This window comes from Geotrypetes seraphini, chromosome 3, assembly GCF_902459505.1.
Source record: "Geotrypetes seraphini chromosome 3, aGeoSer1.1, whole genome shotgun sequence".
Taxonomy (NCBI): Eukaryota; Metazoa; Chordata; class Amphibia; order Gymnophiona; family Dermophiidae; genus Geotrypetes; species Geotrypetes seraphini.
The window spans coordinates 108728230-108742652 of NC_047086.1; the positions used below are offsets into that span (position 1 = coordinate 108728230).

At 40.0% G+C, this 14423-nt stretch overlaps 1 protein-coding gene across 3 annotated transcripts in view; it reads right to left on the bottom strand.

The window, feature by feature from the left end:
• ATAD2B (ATPase family AAA domain containing 2B) overlaps positions 1–14423 on the bottom strand; it is a 528611-nt gene that overhangs the window by 96343 nt on the left and 417845 nt on the right. For all 3 annotated transcript variants that reach the window (XM_033936345.1, XM_033936343.1, XM_033936342.1), the window contains exons 22-23: positions 11548–11707; positions 3529–3648 (exon numbers count right to left, since the gene is read on the bottom strand). In XM_033936345.1, the coding sequence (XP_033792236.1) occupies positions 3529–3648; positions 11548–11707 (280 nt within the window). The remainder of the gene's footprint in view (positions 1–3528; positions 3649–11547; positions 11708–14423) is intronic.

The window sequence follows — 14423 nt, forward strand, 5'->3', positions numbered from 1 at the left end:
AGTTTTAGAAAAGTGTATTTTATGACAGTGTATTTTGTTGAGACACATGATTATTAGCTTTCAATACAGATTCAGTGGCTATATGGATGACAGAACACAAATTAAAACTTAACCCTGACAAAACAAATTTCATTCTACTTGAAAATGACAAAACTCCAGCGTTAACTAATCTTGTAATAAATTCATTTTCATACCCAATACAACCTACTTTAAAATTGCTTGGAATCACGATTGACAGAAGCTGTAACATGCAACCCCAAATTAACAAAATAATAAAGACATCATTCATGACCATGAGAAATCTGAGAAAAATCCGATTATTCTTCGAAAAGAAGCAATTCCTACTACTGGTACAATCTCTAATCCTTGGGATGCTGGACTACTACAACATACTATACCTACCATGTCCCGCGACCATGATGAAGCAATTGCAGACGGTGCAGAATACAGCCCTGAGACTTGTCTATTCACTAAAAAAATATGACCATATCACAGAGGCATACCATAATTCGCATTGGCTTCCAATAGAAGCGAGAGTGAACTTCAAATTCTACTGCTTACTTTACAAGGCTATCAACGGAGAAAGCCCAACTTACTGGAATAACAGACTAAATCAATCCTCCTCAATCAGACACAGAAGAACACATTCACTATTCTATTACCCACCATCCAAAAATGTCAAACTAAAAAAACTTTGACAACCTAATAGCCTCCAAAGCAGCTAAGTTGGACAAACAACTCACCACTCTGTTATTTTCATCCACAGATTACAAAACCTTCAAGAAAGAAATTAAAACCATACTCTTAAAAAAACACGTTAAACCTATCCAGCACAACAATCCTAACCCAACATCCAACACTCTATAAACCCTTAGTACTCTCTAATTTTTCTAGTTACCAAACATTATCTAAAACCCATAATTCTCCCTTAAAATTTTATCTCATTGTTTAATCTATTACTTCAAAGTTGAAATGTAATTCTTGTTTTAGTTTGGATGTAATCCGCCTTGAACCGCAAGGTAATGGCGGAATAGAAATCACTAATGTAATGTAATGTAATTATTGAGATCTTACTGCTTTCTTTGATGATTTTTTTCACTGTTGACTGGATAAGAGTAAACAGGTAATTTTTATACTATTAAATCTTTCTGCTTCCATTTGAAACTATTAATCAAATGATTCTGATTTCTTAACAGTATTTGATACTGGGGATAATGTAGTAGCCTTGTTCAAATTTTTTCTGAGTGTTCATGTATGGTCAAGCAAGATAGGATATAATTGATTAGTGGTGTTCCATGTTCTTTCCTATTCTCAGTTTTATTTAACATTTATTTGCAGCCCTTCACAGTTCTATTTCCTAATTTTGGCTAAAATATTTGCAAATATTCTGATGATATTCAGCTAGTCAAGCTGAGGGCTTTAAAAATGTTCCATTTACGTTGAATGTCACCAAATATAAAGCTTACTAATGTCAAAATAACTTAGAGTGAAGCTTAATAACTTATTTCTTCAATCCATGCATCACTCACAATAAATATTCATATTACCCAATTCATTATTTTTCTTATAAAAATGCTTCAATTTATAATTTTCATTTATAATTTCATTCTTTCATACTCTTTCAATTCTTCTAATGACTTCAGGGCTACATCTGAATTATCTATTTCATGTTTAATCCAGATATTTTGTAGCTAGCCTCCTCATCAGTCAAAAATTCATTCATTTATAAATCCTTAAAGGTTAATACCATGCCAACAGCACTTATCTTAATTAGCAGCAGTGGGGAACTCTGACGTGAATTCGCGTTTCACAAAAAGCTGTTTCAAGGAAAGTCCCCATTTAGATCAGATCACCCCATTCTCCATGCTGTTCTAACCATTTACGTTGAATGACATGTTGCAAGCAGTTGGTGACTTGCTGGGTATAAATAAATTGATGTTCAATTTAAAGAAAGCTGAACTCTGGTGGATTAGAAAACCTATGGTTGCTCTTCCCTTCTGAGCAAAATTTGTGGCTGATACTTCAAATAGTGTTCCTTCAGGTGATTTTCATACACTGCTCCAGGATTTGGTGTTAAATGGCTTGAATTACTGTAATTCATTGCATTTGGATCTTCTAAAAGCTTACTGTGTATAATAATGGCTCAGAATACAGCAGTTACACTACTGGTGATGCAGCCTAAGTGATCATATCACTCCTGTTTTGAAATCATTATGTAGATTATTGAGCAAGGGATAAAGTTAAAAGCCCGATAATTGATTTTTAAAACTTTATAGGATGATGATGGAGTTCTTAATTAGAGATATCTGTTTACTTGATACTCTCTTGGGTTGCCATTACATTCCTATTTGCACATTTATGCTAGAAAAGGTTCAAAGAAGAGCGATCAAGATGGTAAAGGGGATGGAACTCCTTTCATATGAGGAAAGACTAAAAAGGTTAGGGCTCTTCAACTTGGAAAAGAGACGGCTGAGGGGAGATATGATTGAATTCTACAAAATCCTGAGTGGAGTAGAACAGGTACAAGTGGATCGATTTTAAAGTCCATCAAAAATTACAAGGCCTAGGTGGACACTCGATGACGTTACAGGGAAATACTTTTAAAACCAATAGGAGTTAATTTCTAGAACATGTTGCCAGAGGATGTGGAAAGAGCTGATAGCATAGCTGGTTTTAAGAAAGATTTAGACAATTTCCTTTAAGAAAAGTCCATAGTCTGTTATTGAGAAAGACATGGGGGAAGCCACTGCTTGCCCTGTATCGGTAGCATGGAATATTGCTACTCCTTGGGTTTTGACCAGATAGTAGTGACCTGGATTGGCCACCGTGAGAACGGGCTACTGGCCTTGAGGGACCATTGGTCTGATCCAGTAAAGCTATTCTTACGTTCTTATGCGCCCTTTTTGAATGGGACTAAGTGATCTATAACTTGCTACATGGCTTTACCAGTAATGGTTGCTATGGAATTGGTAGCTAGCAGAACTTAATCAGTGGAGAAAATTTTAGGAAATTTCATAAACAGTTAAATGCTTAATTGTTGCAGTTGTCTGGGTCTCACTGCATCTGGGTAGATAGAACCAATATTTCAGCTATCATGATGGCTGAAATGTTGGTTCTACCTACCCAGATGTGGTGAGACTCGATCAACTGCAACAATCATGATGCCACCCATGGAAGCCTAAGAGAACAATTAACAGGTTAGGCTCCTTTTTATCAAGCCGTGTTAGGGTTTTATTTTTATTGCCAGCTGCTGCAGTAAAAGCTCTGATGGTCGTAGGAATTCTATGAGTGTCGGAGCTTTTACCGCAGCAGCAAGCAATAAAAAACCCTAATGCAGCTTGATTAAAGGGGGCCTTATTTCTTTATGAAGGCTTTTCAGTGATTTCTTAATAATTGTAGGAACTGATTTGTTTTAATGATTATGAATTGTCTATTTATGTTTATTATTGATGTTTACTGTTAATCACAGTGAATGGGTTTTGACCAGTTTTGCAGTAAGATCTTTTACAAGAGTTTATTGCAGTGCACCTCTTTTTCTTCTGGTCTTGATTTCTTCACAAAGTTTATTGAACTCTGGATCCAGCTCAGCAGCAATGATGGCATGTGCAGTGTCTTTCAGAGTACAAGCTCTATGCCTTATTATTTTATCTAAAAAGCAAAAGAAAATAAGCATATTTTTAAACTATCTGATAGAAACAGCATCTATACATCAACAAAACATAAACTGGCAGAACACTACCCTTTCAGAGGATAGAAGTCTTTCAGCATGACAACTGCAAATGCCTAATTTCAGCCTGTGTCAATTAAACTTTCATTGGCTACTACTATCCCCCTCTTTTACTAAGGCATGCTAGCATTTAGTGCATGCTAAATCAGCTAGCACGCTTTAGTAAAAGGAACCCTATATATCCTATAATAGTATTGTCAAATAGATGTGCTCCAGTATCATCATAGCAATCACACATAAGATTAGATAATCAAATGCCACTGTACATACATAACGTAGCTATTAAAGTAGTCCTAAAAGAATAATACAATAAAACATTTTTGTCCAATTTTTTTTTATTCAGAAAAAAAACTTCATAACATAAATATAGATAGATCTAAAAGCCAAACAAATTTATAATACTGCAGAGCAGCATATATAACAACAAAAATACTAAACAGTAAAAAATATCCAAACTGAAAAACTAATGGGAAAGCAATGCACTCTCAAGTGCAAGAAGTGGGCCCATACTACCGTTTTGTACTATCACATAGAAAATGCTCTACCAGTAACAGATCTTACAGCATTTTTAATAGAAAGGCTTCCCTTCTGCAATAAGGTTTTCTCATTTATATACTTGTAATAAATACTCAATGCACGCAGCAACAGGTAACCAATGGAGACTTATTAGAATAGATGTAATATGGACAGATTTTGAAGTCACGCTGCAGCATTTTGAACCAATTGAAGAGCTAGAATGGCATACTTCGGTAAACCAAGATAGAAGACATTACAGTAGTCAAGTATAGGAATCAATATTGCACTGATAACTATTTGAAAATTCTCTATTGGCAGAAAATCTCATCGTTCACGACGCAAATGAAGTTTAAAAAAAGCTTTCGACAACACCGCTTTTTATCTGTGGTTTAAAAGATAGAGCGGAGTCCAACATCACACCCAAATGTTTACATTAGTTAGACCTCGGAACTACATTATTATCAAATACTAGCACAGAGGGGCATGAAGTGAGGTTGTTTTCATGACCAATTGCCAGTGCAAATGTCAAGCTGATGCTGAATACCATCTATTTCTCTTTTTTTAAAGTTCAACATTTTATTGAGGACAGCAAGTAGGTTTCACATTCCTTCCAGCTGCTGGGTACTATTGCCTCCTCCATTCCATATGCCTTTTTAGCTATATTACTGGTGGAAATGCTCTATAAAACTCACCATACATTTTGGATTCAAATATAATCTCAACAACAGCAATACAGTAAATAAAAATTTTTAAAACAAAAATTCACTCAAAACCTAGAACAAATTCAAAATGCTAGCATTAGTTTCTTAAAGAAGGATCCTACCAATGATATTTTAGGGCTCTAAAATATCAATACATCTATTGGGAAAATGCACAAACCAAATAGATACAGAAGGCTATATAGAAAATTCATGCTAATAGAATACCTCAGTGACAAACATGGAACAAAAATGCCAAATATACAATAAGTGACCACATATTTAACTAAAACCCTAAGAAGCCAGACCTTGCATGTAGTACATCACAGAAACAGAAATAAATGTATTTCTGCCTATGAAAATATAGCACATATGCCAGAGATGGTGTTATGGAGGGGGTATAATTATAGCAATTGTTGTTAGCCCCCTAGCCAGAGAAAGCCACAAGCCTGCTGGAAGTTGAAAGATGGTGCACCATGTTAATAGGCCTTGGGATTTTACCATCCAAATTTATGCCCTGGGCCCCATCCATGAATAACACCAGCTATGGCAAAATGTGTATTCCAAATCCAGAATGACATACCTATTGAACTAGAAAAAGAGATTAGGTTCTTACTTAATATCTTTTCTAGTAGACAGGAATGTCATTCTGGACGAGTGGGTTATATCCCTGTACTCGCAAGCTTTGCAGAAGGAATCTACTTCAGATTCTGAATCCCTCCTACTTCACAGAGGGTTCTGCTGCTCCCTACAGTTAGTTCCAAAGCAGGCAATAGACCCTTCTAGAAACTCCCCGAAGAACAAGTCTGTTCTGTTCTGAAATTATAACAAACATTTAAACATTGGACAACCAAAACAACCATGCCAAACAGAAACAGTACTGGGGCTCAAATAATACTCCAAAGAGTCCTAGCAATAGATTACTCTTCATATCCTTAAGGTCTGACTGGCATCCAACTTTAAGGTTTGGATAAGAACATTCTGAGTGAGATAATAGGCAGGCAAAGGAAATAAACAACAGGGCGGGAGTCCAGAATGATACACCTATCTACTAGAAAAGATATTAGCAAGGTAAGAACCTAATCTCTTTTTCTAGTTCAAGTGGGATGTACAAAAACAGTCTTCTCAAAAAAACTTTCAAAAATCTTAATCTTTAAGAAACAGTAATACCTTTACCCGGTTGATAATGATCTTTACATAGTGAGTAAGCCTTGCGAGTGTAGTTTATGCTGGGCTTGAGAAAGAGGCTCGTTGGTCAGCTGTGAATGGCGTCAGACGCTATAAAACAGAGGCAGTTCTCTCTGGAGCCATCTCTGCCATAGTAAGCGTGAAAAATACAATGCCGCAGTAAGTTACAGTATTGTTTAGAGAAGTGTTAAGTTTGCTGTGCGCAGCTTCTCCTGCTAAATCTCTTTATCTTTCAGACACTGGTCCACAGCTCTGATGTAGCCTGAGGGCGAAATGATAGCTAGCTTAACATTGGCAATGGGACTAGCAGAGACAGCAGGAGAGATTGAGTGATAACTATCTTCACTGCGAAACTTTCAACACCCTGCCCGGGATTTGAAGCTAAGTCCTTGCTTTTTCTAATAGCTTTGAGCAACATTTATGGTTTAACAACAGTTAACAGATAAGGGCAGGAGGGGGAGCATGAGCCAGTGAGGTTAATTCCCTTTCATGGGGGAAGACTCCCCTAGCTTCAACCCACGATGAAGCCACACTTCTAGGTAAATGAATCTTTATGGAAACAGGGGACTGTTTCCCACAAACAATGTATGCTGATGAAATGGCCCTATGAATCCATCTGGAAATAATGGTCTTAGAGGCCAATGTACCATGACTAGCTGGATTGGACAGCACAAAAAGATGGTCAGAAAACCTGAACTTGTTGGTGACTTCGAGATATTGGAGAAGCATCCTCAACATCCAACTTCTTCAGAATCCGGTCCCTTTTCTTGGAACCAAAGGACTGGAACGCTGCCAATCTGACTTCTTGAGTGACAAGGAACGCTGAAACCACCTCCGGCATAAAGAAATGAACAGTACGCAGAGACTCTAGCTTCAGTAAATTTAAGGAAAGGCCCTTTGCAAGAAAGAGCCTGTAACTCTGAGACCCTTCTCACTGAGGTAATTGCCAACAGAAAATCCATTTTGGGCATCAGAACCAGCAAGGATGCTTCCTTCAGCAGTTTATACGAAGCAAAGCTAAGCCCCTACAAACCATGTCAAGGTCCCAAGGAGGGAATGGAGGTTTTTCCAGCAGCCTAATACACAGTGCTCCCCTTAGGGATCTAGCTATGTGCAGATGAGACGTCAGCATAGGGATCTGTGGAATTGTCTCCCCTAGGTGCCTAACCAGCTTGGTTAGCACATTGGGCTGTTACAATCTTCTCCCCAGCGTGCCCTCTATAACTTGAGGGTCCCCTTCAGGACTTTTATCAAACTAGGCAAATGCCTAACAGCGCAGGTACGTGTAAGTACAGCAGACTTTCTTTTGACGAACAGACACCCAGTCAGAATGGCTTCAAAACAAAATAAAGATTTATTCAGCCCATTGGCCGAATAAGGTTTTCACATTGTGTTCATGCTCCTGACACACAGCACAGATAATTCTCATGAGTATTCACATGCAATACCCAGTTCTCAGTCTCTGAACAAAATGGAACTTGACCAGACTGTCCCAGTTAGCTTCACTGGGAAGATTAGAAGAGAGTCCAAAAGGTAACACAATAATATAAAGTAAATGCTTCACCAAAATTACTATGCTCTAGTTTGTTGCTGAGCTGGTTTGCACTTAACGTACTTCATGCAGTCTCTGCCAGCTTTTCTTATCAGCACCTCCCCACACTCAGGCAGTGAATAACTTCATATCGTCCGCAAATTTAATCACCTCGCTTGTCATACCTATGTCCAGATCGTTTATAAACATGTTAGAGAGCAAGGGTCCAAGTACTGAGCCCTGCGGCACCCCACTGGTGACGCTCTTCCAGTCCGAGTATTGTCCATTTACCCCCACTCTCTGTTTCCTATGCTCCAGCCAGTTTTTAATCCACGTGAGTATTTCACCCTCGATTCCATGGCTCGCAATTTTCTGAAGTAGTCGTTCATGTGGAACTTTGTCGAACGCCTTCTGAAAATCCAGATATATAATGTCGACCAGATCGCCCTTGTCTGTCTGTCTGTTTACTCCCTCAAAAAAGTGCAGCAAGTTCGTCAAACAAGATCTGCCTTTGCTAAATCCGTGCTGACTGGTCCTCATCAGCCCGTCTCTGTCAAGGTGATCAATGATGCTGTCCTTTATCAGTGACTCTACCATCTTTCCCGGTACCGAGGTCAGACTCACAGGTTTGTAGTTTCCCGGATCTCCCCTCGTACCTTTCTTGAAGATCGGCATAACATTCACCACCTTCCAGTCTTCCAGAATCTTTCCCGATTTGATCAACAGATTGGCTATTAGTTGAAGCAGTTCAGCTATCGTCCCTTACAGTTCCTTGATGACCCTCGGATGGATGCCAACCGGTCCCGCGGATTTATCGCTCTTAAGCCTATCAATCTGCCTACACACCTCCTTAAGACTGACCGTCAATCCTGTCAGCTTTCCGTCTTTGTTTCCAGCATATAGCCTGATGGTTTCCGGTATGCTGTGTAAATCTTCTTCGGTAAATACAGACGCAAAAAATGTGTTCAGTTTGTCGGCAATTGCTTTGTCCTCTTTTAGCGCTCCCTGTATTCCATGGTCATCCAACAGTCCCACTGCTTCTTTCGCGGGTCGTTTCCCCTTAATATATCAAAAGAATGGCTTGAAGTTCTTCGCCTCCTTAGCTATTTTTTCCTCGTAGTCTCTTTTGGCCCCTTTTACCTGCATTGATGTTGTTTGTGCTTGTTCCAGCTTTTGTCCGTTTTTGACCTTTTCCATTCCTTAAATGAAGTTTTCTTGTCTCTGATCGCTTCCTTCACCTCTACAGTGAGCCATGCCAGTTCTTTGTTCTTTTTCCTCTTGGATCCCTTGTTGATACGCAGTATATATAGATTTTGAGCCTCAGTGACTGTGTCCTTAAAAAGGGACCAAGCTTGCTCTAGCGTTTTTACAGTACTTATCCTTTTCTTAATCTTCTTCCCTACCATGAGTCTCATCCTTTCGTAATTCCCTTTTCGGAAGTTCAGTGCCGTGGCTGTCGTTTTGGACTGATGTTTCTCCCCTGCGTCCAGATCAAAGCGGATCATATTGTGATCACTGCTTCCCAGTGTCCCTTCTACATCTTGTGCCGGTCCTCGCAGGCTATTTAGAATTAAGTCCAGAATTGCATTTCCTCTAGTATTGTCCTTGACAAGTTGTTCCAGGAAGCAATCGCCTACAGCATCCAAGAACTTGGTCTCTCTAATGCAGCCGGAGGTGCCTAGGTTCCAGTCTATTCCCAGATAGTTAAAGTCACCCATGATAACTGTGTTGCCTCCCTTGCAGTTGCGTTTAATCTCGTCTGTCATTTCTCCGTCAATTACTTCGGACTGCGCTGGGGGTCGATAATAGATGCCGATCTTCGTTTCCAGGCCATTTATTCCTGAAATTTTGACTCATAGAGACTAACTTATCCATCAGTTGTGGCGTGTTCTCTCCAGTAGATTCAATTTCCTCTTTGATGTATATGGCAACGCCCCCACCTTTTTGAGCCACTCTGTCTCTGCGGTATAGTTTGTATCCCGGTAGTACAGTTTCCCAGACGTTTTCCTCAGTCCACCATGTTTCCGTGATGCCGATGTCAACGTTATCTCTTTGTGCCATGACTTCTAGTTCACCCATCTTATTTCTAAGGCTCATTGCGTTCGTGTACATACATTTGAGTTTGTGGCCTGTTCCTTTCTTGCATTTCCTTCCCTCTTGTGTCCTTTTCGATCTGTCTTGCCTGTAATCCGGTGAGTCTTTCCCTCTATCTTCTTGCACAGTATCCTCCTGGTATATCGGTTCCCGAACCATCGACTCTCTCTCTCGGTCGACTGTCGGCTTTCCCCTTCTTTCTAGTTTAAAAACTTGTCCACTTCTCTCTTGATGTTGCTTGCAAGTAGCCTCGTTCCGTCTCTGCTGAGGTGAAGTCCATCCTTCCTGTAGAGCTTGCTCTTGCCCCAGAACGTCGTCCAGTTGCGCACGAAGTGGAATCCTTCTTCCTCACACCAGCGCCGCATCCACGCGTTGACTGCTTGCAGCTCCATATGCCTCTTTTCATCTGCCCTGGGTACCGGCAGGATGTCCGAGAATGCTATCCTCTGCGTTCTGGTCTTCAGCTTCCTTCCTAGCATCCGGACCTGGTCCTTCAGTACTTCCCTGTTGTGGTTCCTGTTGCTCACATTGTTCATCCCTATATGGATCACCACCACCGTATCTTCTTCTTCCACACTGTTGAGGATCCTGTCGATGCGGCTCACTATGTCTTCTACCTTGGCTCCCAGTAGGCAGGTCACCAGCCGATCAAGTCTTCCTCCCGCTATGTGGCTGTCAACTTGTCCGATGATGGAGTCCCCAACGATGGTTGCTGTCCTCTCTATCTTCTCCTGAATCTCCAGCTGCAGTCTGTGTCCTTCGTTCTCGCTGTGTCACCCATTTCTTCCTGGTGGTTGTCTGTCAGGTGCTCCACACCCTCTGTAGGTGTTTATCGGCAGTTCCACTGTTGCTAGTGATTTTCCATGGCCTCCCTGTATGCCTCCTCTATGAACTTCTCCAGCTCTCGGACTTCTTCCTCGATGGTGTCCTCTATCTGGATGTTCTCTGCATCTCTGTCTCCCTTCTCCGCTGCTTGAAGTGCCTCCAGTTCCAGTATTCTACCCTCCAGGAGTCTGACTTGTTTCTTCAGGCTCTACAGTTCTCTGCATCGAGCGCATACGTAAGACCGCCTCCCAGAGGGGAGGTAGTCATACATATGGAAAACGATGCAGAAAACTGGGTAGCTCCACATCTTGCTTCTGTCTGCTGCTTCCATTGCTGCCTGCTTGCCGGTCTGCTGTGGTTGTGCCTGCTCTTTTATCTGCTTTTTCCCCCTTTGGCTTCTCTCTCCGTCTGCCTCTCTCTGTAGCTGCTTTTCTCCTGCTCAGATCAATTCTACTCCATTGGCCCCTCCCTTTTTAAGGCGGAACTTCAGTGGTTGACGTTGGGGGTGGGTGGGCGGAGCTAACTTTCGCTGATTCCCCTCTTGGTCTCCTGCCTCTGCTTCTCTCTCCTGCTCTTTTATCTGCTTTTTCCCCCTTTGGCTTCGCTCTCCCTCTGCAACTGCTTTTCTCCTGCTCAGATCAACTCTGCTCCATTGGCCCTTCCCCTTTTAAGGCGGAGCTTCAGTGGTCAATGTCAGCAGTGGGCGGAGCTAACTCTCACCGATTCCCCTCTTGGTCTCTTTATTTATTCTCATTATTTATTTATTTCTCTGTTGTTTTACTTATAACAATTTTTTATTGTGTGACTGGTATGAACTACAGCTGCTTTGAACAAATGTGGAGAAGTTTCTTTAATCATACTGGAAGGGTGCTACGTGCTATCTTGATTCCAGGGTCCTCCAAATACAATATGAACTGCAGAAATAAGGAAGTTAAATATATACATTTTTAATTATTCTACTTTCTTACCTCCAGGTTCTTTGTCAGGATTATATTCCAATGCATTACTACAGATAAGGTCAATGTCTGTTAGAAAATTCTTGACCATTAAATACTTGTGTTTGTCAATTTTGGTCATTATAGTGGAAAGATCCATTGGCTCTTTAATAACTTCAAGATAATCTGAAACCTAAAGGCAAACATAATACTTCAGTTAAACAGGCCATAAACAATGCTCTTTTTTTGACCTGGCAGCTTCCTCTTGCTTTTTCTTGTCTTCTAATTTAGTTGGAACCAGATCTGTAATCTCATCCTATGAGCTTTCATTTGCAACTATTCAGATTTATTATACGAGGGATCGTCAAAAGGTTTCCACACTTTTATTTTTTTAACACTATTTATTAAATATCTAAAAAAGCAAAGTACATCACTTTTCCAAATAATCGCTCTGTTTTGCAATACATTTTCCCAAGCATCCTACTAACTTCTTAATGACGTCAGAAAAGAATGTTTTTGGTTGAATCCACAAAAATATGAACGTATGGAAACTTTTAGAAGAATCCTTGTATATATATATATATATATATATAAGGATATATGCTATATATCTATATCTATATGCTCTATATCTATATATGCTCTCTATATATGCTCTCTATATATCTATATGCTATATATCTATATGCTATATCTATATGCTATATATATGCTATATCTATATGCTATATATATAGCATATCTATATGCTATATCTATATATATATATATAGCATATAGATATAGCATATATATATATAGATATAGATATATAGCATATATCCTTGTGTGTGTATATATATATATGCTATATATCTATATCTATATAGGCTATATCTATATATGCTATATCTATATATATCTATATATATAACTGCTATATATATCTATATATTTAGCAGTTACTTACCCTAGCAGGTGTTATCCAGGGACAGCAGGCAGATATTCTCACATGTGGGTGACGGACAGTGGTAAAGTGTACTATCACTAAGTTTTTAGCGAAGCTTCGAGACTGCTCACACCAGATATGTGCGAGTGCCTTCCCACCCGATGCTGGCTCGCGAGGTCATCAGTTCTATACCCAAGTGAAGAAGCCAACTAGGGGAGGTGGGCAGGTTGTGAGAATATCTGTCTGCTGTCCTTGGATAACTGTGCTTTATCCTTAGACAAGCAGGCAGCATATTCTCACATGTGGGACTCCCTAGCTTTAGTAAAGGGGATGGAGGAAGAGTTGGCCTCCAAGGAAACAAAGGTTTGTTGCATTGCAAGAAAATCAGATATACCGTCAGATATGAGTAGGCAGAAGCACTAGACCAGCGGAAAAGAATCGTAGACTGAGTACTAGGTACTACGAGGGTCATTTCATAAATAATGTACACTAATTTTTTTATTTTTTTTTCAAGTATTTCTTTACAATCCTTCAATATAGTCTCCCCTGCTTTGCAATGACCGAGTCTCAACATCCGGGAAGCTTCATTATTCCATCCAAGACACAGTTTTTATTCAGTTGCCAAATGGCTCGGGTAATGGCGGAGAAAAGCTCTTCTAGAGATGCAAAACAATGTCCTCATATAGGTTGTTAAAACTTTGGAAAAAGGTCGAAGTCTGGTGGACTCATGTCTAGACTGTAGGGAGCATAAGGTAACACCACCCAACCGTATTTGCGTAGTTTTTCAATGATGACATTCCCTATGTGCAGGCGAGCATTGTCGTGAAGAATGAGTGGCCCAGCCAAGAGCAACTGAGGTCGGGTTTTGTGCAATTTTCTGTGCATTTTTTTGCAAAAAATAACAATAATACACTGCTGTGACACTTCTTCCACATGGAACTTTGTCTGTGATGATGATGCCTTCATGATCATAAGCAAAAATCATCATTTGTTTGACTTTTCACTGAGCTTGCTCGTCAAAATTTTTTTGGTCGTGGGGTAGATGGAGCTCTCCACTCGGACTGTGATTTCAGCTCCAGCTCAAAGTCTCTGACCCACATTTCATCAATAGCAACAATGAGATTCAAGAATGCCTGACCTTCAACGTCGAATCTTTGTTTCAGCACGGTTGCATTGTCCAGGCATCTCTGCTACTGTTCAGCAGTCAAGAAGTTGAGGACCTATCGCAAATAAATTTTTCTCTTTTTTTAAATCATTTATCAGAATTTGGTATATTGATGTGGGTGGAATCCCCGTGGTTTCAGAAAGTTCTTCACATGTCACACGACTATCTTGTTCAAGAGCATCAGACACAAGTTTCACACATCGTTCAACGGTTGTTGATTTCGACCTTCCTGGTCTTGCATCATCTATGCTCACACGACCACTCCGAAAACGAGTGGCCCACCGAGAAACTGTACTACAGTCCACTGTTAACTCACCACAAACTTCACGTAACGCACTGTGGATTTCTGTCGTGTTTTTGCCATATAGAGTTTAATCTTAATGTACGACCTCTGATCGTCAAAACACAGTACCCGAGACACCTGCTGCCTCCATTTCCCACACTTGTCACAGCCACACTATGTACACTATAGAGCTCCTAAGCATATGTCCTGCTGCTTAATACATTGAAGTGAAAGTGAAACAAGATTTACTGCAATTGCATCATCCACTCCCCAATGTTGTCAACCTGTGCATTATTTATGAAATGACCCTCATATTTTTGCACTGCAGCAATATAAGACAGAGAATGATGCAAAGCACACAGTGATGGAAACAGCATTTGCAGCTGGAAACATGTGATGGAACTATAAGTGAAAACACCCATACATTCATGTGGAATTGAACAGAATAGTACAACATAGAATAAAACGCAAAAAGTAGGTTTTGAACCCCTGTAAAGGGAATGTGTAGCAAGTACTGCTGAGAATGCAGGTTG